This window comes from Bufo gargarizans, chromosome 1, assembly GCF_014858855.1.
Source record: "Bufo gargarizans isolate SCDJY-AF-19 chromosome 1, ASM1485885v1, whole genome shotgun sequence".
NCBI lineage: Eukaryota > Metazoa > Chordata > Amphibia > Anura > Bufonidae > Bufo > Bufo gargarizans.
This window is the reverse complement of record NC_058080.1, coordinates 394,923,411-394,939,365: the sequence shown is the minus strand read 5'-3', so window position 1 is coordinate 394,939,365 and position 15,955 is coordinate 394,923,411. Positions and strand designations below refer to the sequence as shown.

The window sequence follows — 15,955 nt, the reverse complement described above, 5'->3', positions numbered from 1 at the left end:
ACGTTGGCCAGTGGCTAAATATTTTCTGGATGGATGAAAAAGACTAAAAAAACAAAAAACAAAAAAAATGTTTTTCTAATAAGAATTAAAATAAGCATTTGACGCAACAGCAACCAGAGTGCCGTGGTCTTCTTCTCTTTAATTGCATGAACTTTGTATACCACTGAGCACCACCTTCACCACAGAGGTGTGCCGTTCAACTCTCTCCTCACATTGTTACTGGTGTAGACCTCACACCAACCTGGTATGGAAGATGCCATAATGTATGTAAATGCATGTAGCTTTTACTCAGTTTATCTACCAGGGTCTACCAGCCATTTTTTCCCTCTTGCAGAAATGTCCTATCCTCATCCCGGGTTCTATGTTTTTGCGGGGCTGTGGCTCCATTAAAATGAATGGGTCAATGCGGATCAAAACTATGTTCGTGTGCATGAGCCCTTAAAATGTAGCTAAACCAGACTGGAGCAACCAGAGCGTTTTTTCAGGCTGAGCTGCGCCATTAACTGGGGTGCATCTCACCAGTGAGCGCATCTCATAATTTGAGAAGCACAGATATATAGTACAGTATTACATCTACTGCAGTCATCTAAAAATAAGTAAAAACAAAATCATCCAACATATAAAAATAGAGATGAGTGAATCCGTTTGTATGAAGCACCCCCCACTGATCAGGTGTTTGAAGAGAAAGCGGCACCCGTACCGTTTACCTCCTCGCCATCGCAACTGCAGCGGTAAGCAGTGGAATTACATCTCAGCCACCCAATTCACTTCAATGGGAAGGCTCTGTCCTATTCACTTGTACAGGAAGGAGCCGTCCCATAGACGTGAATGGGACGGCTTAGGTGTAATTACACCTGCGCACTGCTGCAGTTCTGACGGCGAGGAGGTACCAGTGCTGCTTTCTCTTCATACAGCTGATCGCGGGGGTGCCGGGAGTTGGCTCCGCGCCGATAGAGATTATATATAAAGTGGACAACCCCTTTAACTGAAAGAATGGAAAACTTCCAAATGCCCATGGCTCTTTACTACTCCAATTGATTCAACCATTTAGGTGAGGATATCTGGTCGTCTTTTTCTTCTATGCGGCAAGGATCCCTTTGGAGTTTACCCAAACATCTAGTTGGTCAGGGCAATATGTTATCTTCTTAAAAACAATTTGCAAACTTTGGCATTGACATATAAGATGGAAAATGAACTGAAGCATCTACATAAGCTGGCAATGTAACAGTTACAACCCCACAGTCCAAAGGTCTCTAGTATGTCCTACGTGTGGTATAGTCCAGCACCATACTCGCCGCTCCCAGGAGCGCAGGGTCAGACAAGTCAGATACGACAACATTGACTTTCTGGACGGAGGACAAGCCTCTCTGGCGTATCACTTCCTTCACTGCACTTGCATACTGGTTTGCTAGAACACCGGAGAGTATCACCATCGATGGGTTAATAGTGTGCAGGATATTCACAATCCCAAGGCCAAGAGCTGTTCCAGCTGTTGGAAGAAATAGAAAAGAATAGCTTTACTAAAAAGAAACAGACATTCTTTAAATGAATGGCTTATCAAACCCTTCAGAAACTCCCTGTAATAAACAGTTCTCTCAGGGGAAAAGTAGTATTATAATACATTGACGTGCAGGACCACGGTGGCGGGCCCTCTACGTTAGTGGATCTCAATTCTGGCTCAGAGGGGGCCACAGTCTATGTTAAGCAAGACTGTTGTGTGCATCAGTCCATCACATGGTGGGTCACAGATCAGATCTCAATTTACATGTAATGAAAGGGAGTGTAAAAAAAATAAGAAATTATACCTGCACACCCAAATCCAGTCCACTCCATCCTCCCTGACAGGCTTAGTTATTCTGACTGCAGCAGTCTCGTGCTGTACACTGCTGAGGACAGCGATTGGCTGCAGTGGTCAAGTACAGTATATAGCACGTAATCTCTGCAGTCAAATATGTCACTGCAGCTCTGACATCCCCTTTTAATAAAGAAGCCATGCAGTGACCTAGTTTAATAAGTGAGGGACACAGGCAACAATCATGAAAGGGAACCTGTCACCAGGATTTTGGGTGTAGAGCTGAGGACATGGGTTGCTAGATGGCCGCTAGCACATCTGCAATACCCAGTCCCCATAGCTCTGTGTGCTTTTATTGTGTAATAAAACCGATTTGATACATATGCAAATTACCCTGAGATGAGTCAGAGCTTGAAATTATGACTCTTCTCCGGTCACACAAGTGAGATATGACACTTTTATGTTAATTTGCATATGTATCAAATCGTTGTTGTTTTTTTTAACAATAAAAGCACACAGAGCTATGGGGACTGGGTATTGCGGATGTGGTAGCGGCGATCTAGCAGCCCATGTCCTCAGCTCTATACCCAAAATCCTGGTGACAGGTTCCCTTTCATGATTGTTGCCTGTGTCCCTCACTTATTAAACTAGGTCACTGCATGGCTTCTTTATTAAAAGGGGTTGTCAGAGATGCAGCGACATATTTGACTGCAGAGATTACGTGCTATATACTGTACTATACATAGCACACAGAGCTATGGGGACTGGGTATTGCGGATGTGCTAGCGGCCATCTAGCAACCCATGTCCTCAGTTCTATACACAAAATCCCGGTGACAGGTTCCCTTGAAAGTCCTTATACAGTATATTAGTTAATAGTATACCTGTCTTCAGAATATTGCTGGCTTTGGAGTTTCCCAGTTTGGCGGCCTGGATAAGATGAACAGCTGTAACGCACTCATCATTCTTCAATGACATATCCTCTACTAACAGCTGATCCTCTGGATAAGAGAGAAAACAAGGTTAAAGACATAACAGGATCTTTATCAAATTATGGGACAAAAATTTGCCCCTGCGAAAAATATATAGTGATCTCATACAAAAACATCTATTCGTATAGCTGCTGATGCACTGTAACTATGGTGGAGAGGCAGGGACCTCACTGCCACCTAGTGACAAACATGCAATCTGCAGGCAGAAAGTCACGTGAACTCACCATCATGCAGCTTCTTTGCTTCTCTTTGCAAGGCAATTCCTGACGCATAGGCTTCTATGCAGCCATGGCTGCCACACATGCACTCTGGTCCATCGAAAGACACCATGATATGTCCCAGCTCACCAGCGCAAAATGAGCTGCCATGAACAAGTTCATTGTGATGGACCACACCTCCTCCAATACCTAATCCAGAGAAAATAAGCTGATATGAGTGGAAACACTAGGAAGACTCTACATCACTTCTTTTTTTTTTTTTAAGTCCTTTGTTTGCTAGCTTGGGGTAGCTTCACATAAATCTGTAAATGGGGACCGGTGGAAATCCATCCGCAACCGGGCAAATATGCCGAGAATCATGACTAGGCTTGAGCGAATCGGGTTCAGATTGATGTATCCAAATCCAATTCGTTCAAAAACATTATTAATAACATGGGCTCCGTCTTACTGTAAAATATATGTCTGCTGCGGAGGTCTGCAAATCTTGCAAGCTTACTTCATCTTGCTTCTATCACATGTCAATTTGTTTATTGGCATAAATTACTAAGCCGAACCCCCCTCATGCCTCATTACGCCAATGAACAAACTGATATGTGATAGAAGCGAGACGAAGTAAGTCTAGCAATTTTTGCAGAAACGTCAAAAAGACCTCAGCGCGGTGGGAGCTCAGGCAACAGTTAGGGTCCACTTACACGACCGTATACGTTTTTGCGGACCACAAATTACGGATCTGCAAAACATGGCTACTGACCATGTGCATTCTGAAACATCCTTCCCTATGATAGAAACGCCTATTCTTGTCCACAAATACGGAAAAGAAAAGAACATGTTCTATCTTTTTTGTGGGACCACAGAATGGAACTGCACATGTGGACAACACATGGCGTGTTGTCCGCATCTTTTTTGGCCCCATTGAAATGAATGGGTCCTCACCCGATCCAGAAAAATACGGCCGTGTGAATGGGCCCTAATGGTGAATTTATATTACTAAACTGTTGTATGGACTTTGTGAAATCTTGGGTGCCTCCTTTCTCCAGTTCTACTTATATGGTAGTTTTGTCATCCTGTATTTAGTGTAATCCTGTACCGCATGGCAGAAGGACTAATACTCTAGTGCAGAGGCTGTCCCTGAGTGAAAATGGATGTGCGGTTGGTGTGGCTACATGCAGAAGAGACTCGTACAAGTCGTAGGACATCTCTGCTATCTTTCCCTAAAGCTCCATGAGCCATACCTGTCCCAGTGATGACTGTGACAAAATCTTCTACTCCTCTGCCTTGTCCAAACTTCCTCTCGGCTAGTGTTGCGCAATTCCCATCATTATCCACCCAAACTGGCAGATGAAGAGTGTCTGACAAAGGGGTTCGCAGGTCAACGGAGCTCCACTCTTGAATCAGCTTTGTAGAATGAAGCACAACTCCCTCGTGTGGGTTGACGCGGCCACCAGTAGAAATGCCTGCACGTTATGAAGACGACAGTACATTGAATACGTCATCCCTGTTATGCAGGTTTCTCAACCATACATCTATGTCTAGTAAGTACTTACCCACACCAAGTATCCTACAGTTCAGAGTCACCGCTTCTGATGCTGCTTCAATGCACATCTTCAAATCAATTCAATCCTATCCTCGTACGTTTTAGGATTGGGTTGGACATACTTCTTTAGGATCTCCCCCTAAAAAAATGTTTAATTGAAGAGGTATGATCAGTACTCCAAAAAAAAAAAAAAAAAAAAAAAACCCGGCTAAACAGGTGAATGTTTCATTCAATTAAATACAGGCAAAAGATTATAAGCATAAGGAGCCCTTACAGTAATACTCACCATGTACATCAGCGGTCTGGATCTGCATGGTCACACTGTATCAGTAATTGGCTACAATGTCTCACCTACATAGTTTTCTTTTAAAATCAATTTATTAACATTTTTAGAAGTACAATATGCGCTTACAAGCAACTGTACATAAGGGGTAAGTATGTCTCCTCCAATAACGATCTAGACAAATATACTGTAGGATACATACATGAAGGAAACGTCCCGCTAGAGTGACATCCAAGGAGTGGATGCAAAACTACAACTCCCAGCATGCTTGGGCAGCCAGTGGCGTACATAGAGAAGTAAGGGCCCCATATCAAGGATCAAACCAGGCCCCCCACACAGGACAGAAGGGTTTCTACCTAAATCCCTTTCAATGACCCTTGGGCCATTTTTCCACTGCCTGGTTTGTTAGAAGTTGTTCCTTTAGAGGGTAGAGTCCTGGCCAAGTTTTTACCTCCAGTAGAAATGGAGATAAGCCCAACTAAAACTGGGTCCGCTCTTGCCCTGGGACCGATAGCAGTCGCATGGTCTGCCGCTATGGTGGTTATGCCCCTGCCTACAGCTATTAGGGCATACTGGAAGTTGTAGTTTTTCAACAGCTGGAGGGCCACAGGTTGAGCATCCCTGCTCTAGGTGGTACATATGATCTACCGTGACCTTCCATTCAGCAATGGACAAAGAGGAACTATTTTTCCAGTTTCGAGATAGCAAGTCTAGCTGTTGAGAGTAGGGATCTAAACAATAGGTTTCTAATGACGTGACCATCACTGTGTTCTTAAAGGGGTTCTGCACTTTGTTTAAAGTGATGATCTATCCTCTGGATAGATCATTCGCTTCTGATCGGCGGGGGTCCCGGGTGTCGGACCCCCACCAATCAGCTGTTTGAGAAGGCAGCGGCTATCCAGCAGCGCTGCGGCCTTCTCACTGTTTACCGCAGGCCCAGTGACGTCATGACTAGTATCACTGGCCTGGGCGGCGTTAAGCTCCATTCAACAGAGCTTAGCCCCGCCCAGGCCAGTCATACTAGTCGTGACATCACTGAGCCTGTGGTAAACAGAGAGAAGGCCGCGCCGCTGCTGGAGCGCCGCTGCCTTCTCAAACAGCTGATCGGCGGAGGTCCCGGGTGTCGGACCCCCGCTCATCAAATGCTGATGATCTATGTAGAACCCCTTTAACAGAAATCGCATAATAAGGAATAGCTGTTACTTATTCTGATGAGAACGAATTCTACTAGCAAAACCTTCCTCTGAGTAAATGGCCATTGTATATGGCTTCTTGGCCAACAGGAAATTCATCCTTTAGGAGACAACATGAAGGAAGTACACAGGTCATGTCTTTGCAACTTTTTAGTTGACTATCACGTGGATACTGCATATGAAGTCTATAGATTTCAATGACATACAAAAAGGGGAAAGTACATGACAAAAACAGATACACACCATATACAATTATTAAAGCTTTATTGGACAATTTAAAAACAATTACAAAATGCCACAAAAGCACCTGGAGGTCAAGACAAGTACAATATATGAACTGTGGGGAGTTGTCATACAAATAATTCTTTTAGACCTCCAGGTCCTTTTGTGGCATTTTGTAATTGTTTTTAAATGTCCAATAAAGCTTTAATTTTATATCGTTTGCATCCGTTTTTGGCATGTAGCTTCCTCTTTTCATATATCATTGACTATTTATACATGCTGGTAGCACACATTGGCTTTGATAATTGGTTGTGCCCTCCCCTATGTTTCATATATATAGATTTCAATACTAATCTTAAGTGCCCATTCACACGACCATATATTAAGAGTCCACATCCGTTCCGCAATTTTGCGAAACAGATGAGGACCCATTCAGTTCAATGGGGATGCAAAATATGCAGACAGCACACCACGTGGCTCCGCAAAAAAGACAGAACATGTCCTATTCTTGTACGCAATCACATTTCTATCATACGGCTGGCCATTCTGTAAAATGCAGAATGCACGCGGCCAGTATCTATGTTTTGCGGAAAAACCAATACGGTCGACTGAATGAGTCCTAAAGATGAAGTAAACAGAGAGGCTGTCTAGACCTGGGGCTCAGGCTGGATGCAGGTACACTTTTCTCTGACTCTATGCCAACAGATTTTTAACCCAGAATTGTTGCAAAGTAAATCTGGGCCACTGATTCCTAGAGGCACTACAGCTTGTATGGGTCCCATATTACGGGGTGTGCACTACTTGTGGATAGATTCACGTAGCTGCTGCCACCATGATTTTAGATACCCTTAAATATTTCCCATTTCATTTTTAGGAGCATGGATGACAAGCTGCGGGTCCCTGGTAATAACCTCCACAATGGCCAGCTGCACTATGAAATCATTACCTTCATGCTGACAATCGCTATCCTTAGATTTGTTCCTCCTAGATCAACGGCCAAAGCACTCAACGTCTCCAAGATGTGATCAATATCTTGCGATATATTTTCTTTCACTGGGGGAAAGCAAAACTTCTTCTGCAGAGGTTCTGACAAACTGATTGATTTGAGAAACTTCACAATCCTTGGGACAGAATTACCATCTCCATATATTTTGGAGCTGTGGAGGAGAGAAGAAAGTGTGCTCAGTGGCAATGCTTACACAGGACCCGTCACCCTCTCCACACAAGTCTGTTTTAAGTAAATAATTGTATCCCCATGCTGGAGTTCTGTTGTACCATTCCTCTGTTATTCATCCTGGAATAAGTCGACAGCTGCGCGCTACCATTCAAGGGTGTGTCCCTACACAGTCACGCAAGGTGTGTTCCTCCATGGGACACATCCTACTTTTCAATTTATTCATACATTTCTGGGAGGAATAACAGAAGAACAACAGAGTTCTAAGAAAAGATGTTCTAGAATTGATATTTCATTGGGGAACACAAGTGTGTACTACAAAGGGCACGTCAGGAGTGGCGACATGTCCTCTTCAGAAAAAACACATGCGTATTCAGGTGGGATCACACTCACCAAGGATATCTTTTCCCAAACTGGAGCTGAAGTGCGTGGATAATTTTATTCTCGGTGTCTGCATCACGAACGTGAAGCACATTTTCTCCTGCAAAAACATCAAACAGGTAATGAAAAAATGTCAGTTCTGGTTGCCTGCATATCCTTAGGATAGGCTGTGACAGGCGCAGGTCAGACACTCCTAATTTATGTGTATGTGAAAATGTTTCCTAAAGACAAACCCATAAATTAGGAGTGTCTGACCTGCGCCTGTCACGGCCTATCTAAGGATATGCAGAGACAGCTCCGTCTGTAGCTCTTATGTCTGCACTTCTAAGGCTACTGTCACACTAGCGTTATTCTTTTCCGGCACTGAGTTCCGTCCTAGGGGCTCTATACCGAAAAATAACTGATCAGTTTTATCCCCATGCATTCTGAATGGAGAGTAATCTGTTCAGGATGCATCAGGATGTCTTCAGTTCAGTCACGGAATGGCGTTTTGGATGGAGGAAATACCGCAGCATGCTGTGGTATTATCTCCGTCCAAAATTCCGGATCAGTTGCCGGAATGCTGGATCCGGCATTAATTTACATTGAAATGTATTAGTGCCAGATCAGGCATTAAAAATACTGCAATGCCGGATCCATCCTTTCCAGTCTGCACATGTGCAGACTGGTAAAAATGTTAAAAAAATATATTGCGGATCCGGTTCTCTGGACGACATACGGAGAGATGGATCCGTTCTTGCAATGCATTTGTAAGACGGATCTGCATCCGGATCCGTCTACAAATGCAGTCCGTTGGCATGCAGATTGCCGGATCACTCTGCCGCAAGTGTGAAAGTAGCCTAAGAATTCATAAAGCTGTGGGCTTATCAGGATCTATTGAAAAAATTTGTCCTAATTAAGAAACATGCAGTAATTTCAAAACTGCATAAAAAAAAAAAAAAAAAAAAGCTGTGGTTCACCTGATCTGAAGCTCCATTCCTGACTTATAATACTTTTTCTGAATATGCAAATTCGTCCCATGGTGCAATGAGGAAGTCACCTACTGCTCTGGTTGCACCGAAGCTCCACACCTTTGATTGACAGGGCCAGGCATGGTGACATTTACACTGCCTGGTCCGTCAATCAAAGTGGAGAAAGCGTGGCAGTTGCAGAAAGATCAGAACCTCTAGGAGTAGTGGCAATGCCCCTGTTGATCCTAGGGGCTCATTTGCATATAGTAAATCTTAATGTTTCTCAGCAATGTGGGCACATATGAACATGGGACCAGCACAGATGCCTCCAGCTGCCAAGTGCACATGTAACAGGTCAGCCAGTTTCATAGGTACAAATCTGCTGATAGATGCCCTTTAATCATACACTTAATCTCATCCATTAAGGAAGGAGATTCTTCCTTAAAAGGGGCATTCCTATCTTGCATATTGGGGGCATATCGATATGGTATGTCTCCAATGTCTGATAGGTGCCGGTCCTACCTCTGGGACCCCCACCTATATTTAGCACAGAGCCTGCAAAGTGCCAGAGAGAGCACCGCGCATGCGCAGCCGCCCTCCATTCATTTCTATGGGACGCCTGAAAATAGCAGAGAAGCTATTTCCGTAAGCCCCACAGAAGTGAATGGAGTGGTGGCCGCGCTTGCGAGGTGCGCTTCCCATTCACTTCAATGAGACTTCGAAAAATAGTCAAGCACAGTCGGCAGTCCCAAAGAATAATAATAAAATAATAAAAATAGATGCATTAAAAAATAAAATAAAAAATCCTTTATGATGCAGGAAGGGAAAGCATTTTAACTTTTTTGGATGGGTTTTTCCGGTCCCTAGTGGAGGAGGGGCGTGCTGTGGTGGAGACGACTGGGTGAAATGCCCCTTTAACCTCTAGTAGACTTCTTTATCCTTACCAGTTTCTCTTCCAGTCTGCCGTGTTCCCAAATTGATGACTGGTGTTCCGAAAGCTCCTGCCTCGCGTACACCACAGCTGCTGTTCCCGATCATACAACCTGCGTGTGCAACTAACTGGATAAACTGCTCAAATGGGACATGCTTCACAGCTCTGAAGTTGGGGTGGTGCTCCACACCTTTCTTCCTCATCACTCGCACCATTTCTTTACTTCCTGTAACGAGCAGAAGCGCATTACACACCAAGTCAGTATTCAACCCAGATGACAACGAAGCGGCTGCTGTTAAAACTCTACAAGCATAAAATTACGGAGAAGACACGTCCTTCCACAGCATCTCACCTGCATCGATGTTTGGGAAGAGGACCAGCGTTTTCTTGTTGAAGGAAATTAGAGCGTCCAAGGTGAACTCAAACATCTTGACTGAATGTTTAATATCTGTAGTAACTGGGTGTTGCAGAGCTACAATATATTCCCCAGGTTTCACATCGCCTGTAAAGAATAAAACATACATAAATTTATTTTTTTCCCATTTATCTCAATGCTTTCAAAAGAAAGTCACTCTCTATACTTCCCAGTGATGGGACTATTATATTATTATTATATGGGAAAAATGAATTGTGATCGGCACAGCCATTGAGACAGAGGAAGGATGAAATACATTTTTATTTATTTTAGTTTATTTTGCTTCCATATGTCTTACAGTCATGTGACTTAACAGGACCTATCCTGGGTAATGTTTATCAAATAATTTATTTATTTACAGATGCCTATGCAGGCGTAGAACCTATCTTGTCCCAGGTGAAATTTGTAATACTTCACTTTTATTAGTTTTAAATGTAAAAAGTGTGCTTTATATAACTTTATTAAATTTTTAATTTTTTACTGACGAACCAAATTACTAAATTTAAAAATACAATAACCACTCCTCTGAGCAATCAATTAATACTGATTGGTAAGGAGGGAGAGTCCGTGCACTAACTCTCTCCCCTTAACTTACAGGCAATTTACTGCCTATATACCGCATGCGGTTATGCCTACAACTGGACTAAATTGTGGAGACTGAATGCATTCATCCCACTATATATATGCGCATCACCTTGACGGTACCATACGCCTACTACTATTTGTCTATCTCTAAATTGGTGCACACCGCATGCGGTGTATAACGTTTTTAGGGCCGTATCGCACTGCTGATCTATTCAACCTTTGATAAGTAGGCCAGCCGGACTACTATTAGCCAATTGTCAGTGGAGTGGATTACTGGCTTAAAAAAATCAATCTGCCCCCCAACATGTTTCACCAGATAACTGGCTTCTTCAGGGGATTTGGGCAGCGACGACACGTTCATCGGTCCTGTGGCCTAGGAGCAGCTCAGCCCTACAGAAGTGACCTATCCAGAGGATAGTGTACAAAAAGAGGCCACGGCAGCATCTTCAGTGTGTTTTTTATTGGACAAGCTTCATAGAATGTGTGCCATAAAACCAGACAGCAACATTTTGCTTGATAAAGGCTGCTAAGTAGCCGAAACGTTGCGGTCTGGTTTTATGGCACAAGTTCTATGAAGCTTGTCCAATAAAGAACTCACTGAAGATGCAGTGGCCTCTTTTTATACACTATACGCTGGACTGCTGAAGATCTGCGGTCGTGGCTTGGCTGTTGCATTCCAGTATGGTCATAAGGTCCACGAGTGCTGCTCTACAATTGCTATTTACACTATCCAGAGGATCATATTTTTAGCCCCACAAGACGCACAAAGTGGGGGAAAAACGCCCCTGTGTCTTGTGGGGCGAATACTAATGAAGAGCTTCCATTATGGAAGCGCTTCATTAGTACCGGAGGACCGGGAAGCGGTGAAGGCTCTGTACTCACCGCTTCCTGGTCCTCAGCTTGGCTATCGGCTGTGCAGGGCTGCACACCGCATGAGGGCGCTCTTTGACCTCACATTGTGCGCCGCGATACATAGCCGACAGCAGGATGAAGAAGATCATGATGGTGAGGGGCGGTGGCGTCCAGGAGCAGGAAAGGTAAAAGGAGTTTTTTTTTATTTGCACTGGGGGCTGATGGCTGACATAGGGGCTGAATATATGGGGCTGCTGGCTGACATATGGGGGCTGCTGGGGGTCTGATCTGAGGTCTTATTGACATTGGGGGTCTGATTGCTGGTCTGACCTGAGGTGTAATGGAAAAAAAAATTGTTCTTATTGTTCTCCTCTAAAACCTGCGTCTTATGGGCCGGTGCATCTTATAGGGTGAAAAATACGGTGGGTCATCAGTATTAAAATCTTGAAAAACTATTTTAATTTTAGCCAAAACAGGATTAGATCCTAAGCAACAGAAAAGTATAGATGCCTATTTTTTTGGAACAAATTTGGCTTTCAGCTGAAGTAACACATAAGAAACTACACTTGTATGGAAGCAATCAGGCACACAGTAAATAGGGTGTTGCTTTTACACATACCGAGCCAGGATTTCATAACCCCCATGTAGTCCTTGTTTTTCAAATTAAGAAGCTTGTCGTAAGAGGGACAGCCTGCCAACAGGATGCGGTCATGGTCCTCACACATGGCAATTAGGTGCTGTTCGGCACTCCGGGTGCAGCATACATGGTAATGAGACAGCTTAGTGATAGCATGTCTGATTGAGTCATCGATCGTTCCACTGACTTCACCTCCTTCTATGTGGAGGATTCGTATGTTCATAAGTGCAGCACTTGTAGCCAATGCTAATGCATCAAACCTATCGCCGTGGACAATAATGATGTCTGGTTTCAACCGATTTAAAACATCTGGCAATTTCACCAAAGCAAGTCCGACTGACTCCACCATAGCAGCCTCATCCTCTCCTCTCACAATTGTATGCAACCTCGCTTGGATGTCAAAGTCATCTTGTTCAATCATACGGTAGGTATTGCTAAATTAAGAAGGGGACAGGACAAAAGTCTGGTTAGCGCCATGAAAATACTTCCACACGGCATCAATTTGACAAACACACAAAGTGCATTAAGACTATTTCACTAGGATAAAACCATGGCATCCACTGGGTCAATTCTGAGTCAGCCTTACATAAAAAAATATTTTCGGCACTAATTTACTTTTTGTAATAGTGTAAAAAAAATGGAGGCAAACTAAAAGTCACGGCATTTTCAAAGACAAAAGCTATGTTATGGTGAGGTTTCAGTTGCATTCCCACAAAGCGCTGTCCATGTATGGTGCAGCAGGAATCTAATGACACAGTGACCGGGTTAAGATGGTTGCTGTCCCTGACACCTGGCGATCTTTACTAATCGCCCAAAGGGGTGTTTTGGGCCAATCACAGCATTTTTAGTGGGAAAAAAAACAAAACGTGGGGGTTGCAGGTGGCCGAACCTGGAGGTGACTGGTGCCGTACAGGACCGTAACAATCACTTCCATGTATACAAGTGGGCGCTGGTGGTGGTAATATTTTTTATTTATTACTACATATCTTACTTTTTCACTCAGATTTTTTTTCTTTGTCCTACAAAATGTTATTCAAAATTTATTTTACCTCTTCACATGTGAAAGCACTCCAAACACTGTGTGAATACATAAAATAAATATACACTTTACACCTGTATAAAAGATGTCCCAACCATCCCAAAAAATGTATTCAGCTGAGGACGCATAAGCCATCATTGCCTCTGACATTGATACGGCTAGAGAGGACTCTGGTTCCTCTTGGCCTCTTCCTCTGTCTCATCCAGGACACCAGCTGACGCAGCCCTGAGGATCATCAGCCCTTAAATTCTTGACATTGGAGTGTAGATGTTTTGAACCACATTAACCATATGGCCATGCCCTAGAAATGCTTTGAATCCATTCAGAAATGTTTGCATTACAATGATAATGAGATTTATAAAACTGGTGTAAAGTAGAACTGGTTTAGTTGCCCATAGCAGCCAATCAGATTCCACCTCACCTTTCATTTTTCACAGATCCTTTGGAAACTTAAAGGGAACCTGTCACCGGGATTTTGTGTATAGCGCTGAGGACATGGGTTGCTAGATGGCCGCTAGCACATCCGCTATACCCAGTCCCCATAGCTCTGTGTGCTTTTATTGTGTAATAAAACCGATTTGATACATATGCAAATTAGCCTGATATGAGTCCTGTCCCTGACTCATCTCAGGCTAATTTGCATATGTATCAAATCGTTTTTTTTACACAATAAAAGCACAGAGAGCTATAGGGACTGGGTATTGCGGATGTACTAGCTGCCATCTAGCGACCCATGTCCTCAGCTCTATACCAAAAATCCAGATGACAGGTTCCCTTTAACCACCTCCGGACCGCCTAACGCAGATGTGCGGTCCGGAGGTGGCAGCCCTGCGCAGAGTCACGCATATATGCGTCATCTCGCGAGGGCCGGGATTTCCTGTGAACGCGCGCACACAGGCGCGCGCGCTCACAGGAACGGAAGCTAAGCGAGTGGATCTCCAGCCTGCCAGCGGCGATCGCTCGCTGGCAGGCTGGAGATCCGAATTTTTTAACCCCTAACAGGTATATTAGACGCTGTTTTGATAACAGCGTCTAATATACCTCCTACCTGGTCCTCTGGTGGTCCCTTTTGTTAGGATCGACCACCAGAGGACACAGGTAGGTCAGTAAAGTCGCACCAAACACTACACTACACCCCCCCCCCGTCACTTATTAACCCTTTATGAACCCCTGATCACCCCATATAAACTCCCTGATCACCCCCCTGTCATTGATCACCCCCCTGTCATTGATCACCCCCCTGTCAGGCTCCGTTCAGACGTCCGTATGATTTTTACGGATCCACGGATACATGGATCGGATCCGCAAAACACATGCGGACGTCTGAATAGAGCCTTACAGGGGTTGATCAATGACAGGCGGGTGATCACCCATATACACTCCCTGATCACCCCCTGTCATTGATCACCCCCCTGTAAGGCTCCATTCAGACGTCCGCATGTGTTTTGTGGATCCGATCCATGTATCCATGGATCCGTAAAAATCATGCGGACGTCTGAATGGAGCCTTACAGGGGGGGTGATCAGTGACAGAGGGGTGATCACCCTGATCACCCCCTGTCATTGATAACCCCCCTGTAAGGCTCCATTCAGACGTCCGCATGTGTTTTGTGGATCCGATCCATGCATCCATGGATCCGTAAAAATCATACGGACGTCTGAATGGAGCCTTATAGGGGGGTGATCAATGACAGGGGGGTGATCAGGGAGTCTATATGGGTGATCACCCCCCTGTCATTGATCACCCCCCTGTAAGGCTCCATTCAGACGTCCGCATGTGTTTTGTGGATCCGATCCATGTATCCACGGATCCGTAAAAATCATACGGACGTCTGAATGGAGCCTTACAGGGGGGTGATCAATGACAGGGGGGTGATCAGGGAGTCTATATGGGTGATCACCCCCCTGTCATTGATCACCCCCTGTCATTGATCACCCCCCTGTAAGGCTCCATTCAGACGTCCGCATGTGTTTTGCGGATCCGATCCATGGATCCGTAAAAATTATACGGACGTCTGAATGGAGCCTTACCAGGGGGGTGATCAATGACAGGGGGGTGATCAGGGAGTCTATATGGGTGATCACCCCCCTGTCATTGATAACCCCCCTGTAAGGCTCCATTCAGACGTCCGCATGTGTTTTGTGGATCCGATCCATGTATCCACGGATCCGTAAAAATCATACGGACGTCTGAATGGAGCCTTGCAGGGGGGTGATCAATGACAGGGGGGTGATCAGGGAGTCTATATGGGTGATCACCCCCCTGTCATTGATCACCCCCCTGTCATTGATCACCCCCCTGTCATTGATCACCCCCCCTGTAAGGCTCCATTCAGACGTCCGCATGTGTTTTGCGGATCCGATCCATGGATCCGTAAAAATTATACGGACGTCTGAATGGAGCCTTACCAGGGGGGTGATCAATGACAGGGGGGTGATCCGGGAGTCTATATGGGTGATCACCCCCCTGTCATTGATCACCCCCCTGGTAAGGCTCCATTCAGACATTTTTTTTGGCACAAGTTAGTGGAAATTTTTTGTTTGTTTTTGTTTTTTCTTACTAAGTCTCATATTCCACTAACTTGTGTCAAAAAATAAAATCTCACATGATCTCACCATACCCCTCACGGAATCCAAATGCGTAAACATTTTTAGACATTTATATTCCAGACTTCTTCTCACGCTTTAGGGCCCCTAAAAAGCCAGGGCAGTATAAATACCCCACATGTGACCCCATTTCGGAAAGAAGACACCCCAAG

General features: G+C 44.5%; 1 protein-coding gene across 1 annotated transcript in view; it reads right to left on the bottom strand.

Moving 5' to 3' along the window:
* Positions 1-364: 364 nt before the first annotated feature.
* Positions 365-15,955, bottom strand: part of GNE (glucosamine (UDP-N-acetyl)-2-epimerase/N-acetylmannosamine kinase) — an 85,332-nt gene continuing 69,741 nt past the window's right edge. Inside the window, 11 exon segments of the mRNA XM_044285776.1 lie at positions 365-1,489; positions 2,676-2,792; positions 3,008-3,190; positions 4,234-4,455; positions 4,546-4,611; positions 4,614-4,674; positions 7,180-7,390; positions 7,801-7,888; positions 9,683-9,895; positions 10,022-10,171; positions 12,141-12,592. Of these exon segments, the coding sequence (XP_044141711.1) occupies positions 1,254-1,489; positions 2,676-2,792; positions 3,008-3,190; positions 4,234-4,455; positions 4,546-4,611; positions 4,614-4,674; positions 7,180-7,390; positions 7,801-7,888; positions 9,683-9,895; positions 10,022-10,171; positions 12,141-12,592 (1,999 nt within the window). The 3' untranslated portion in view covers positions 365-1,253.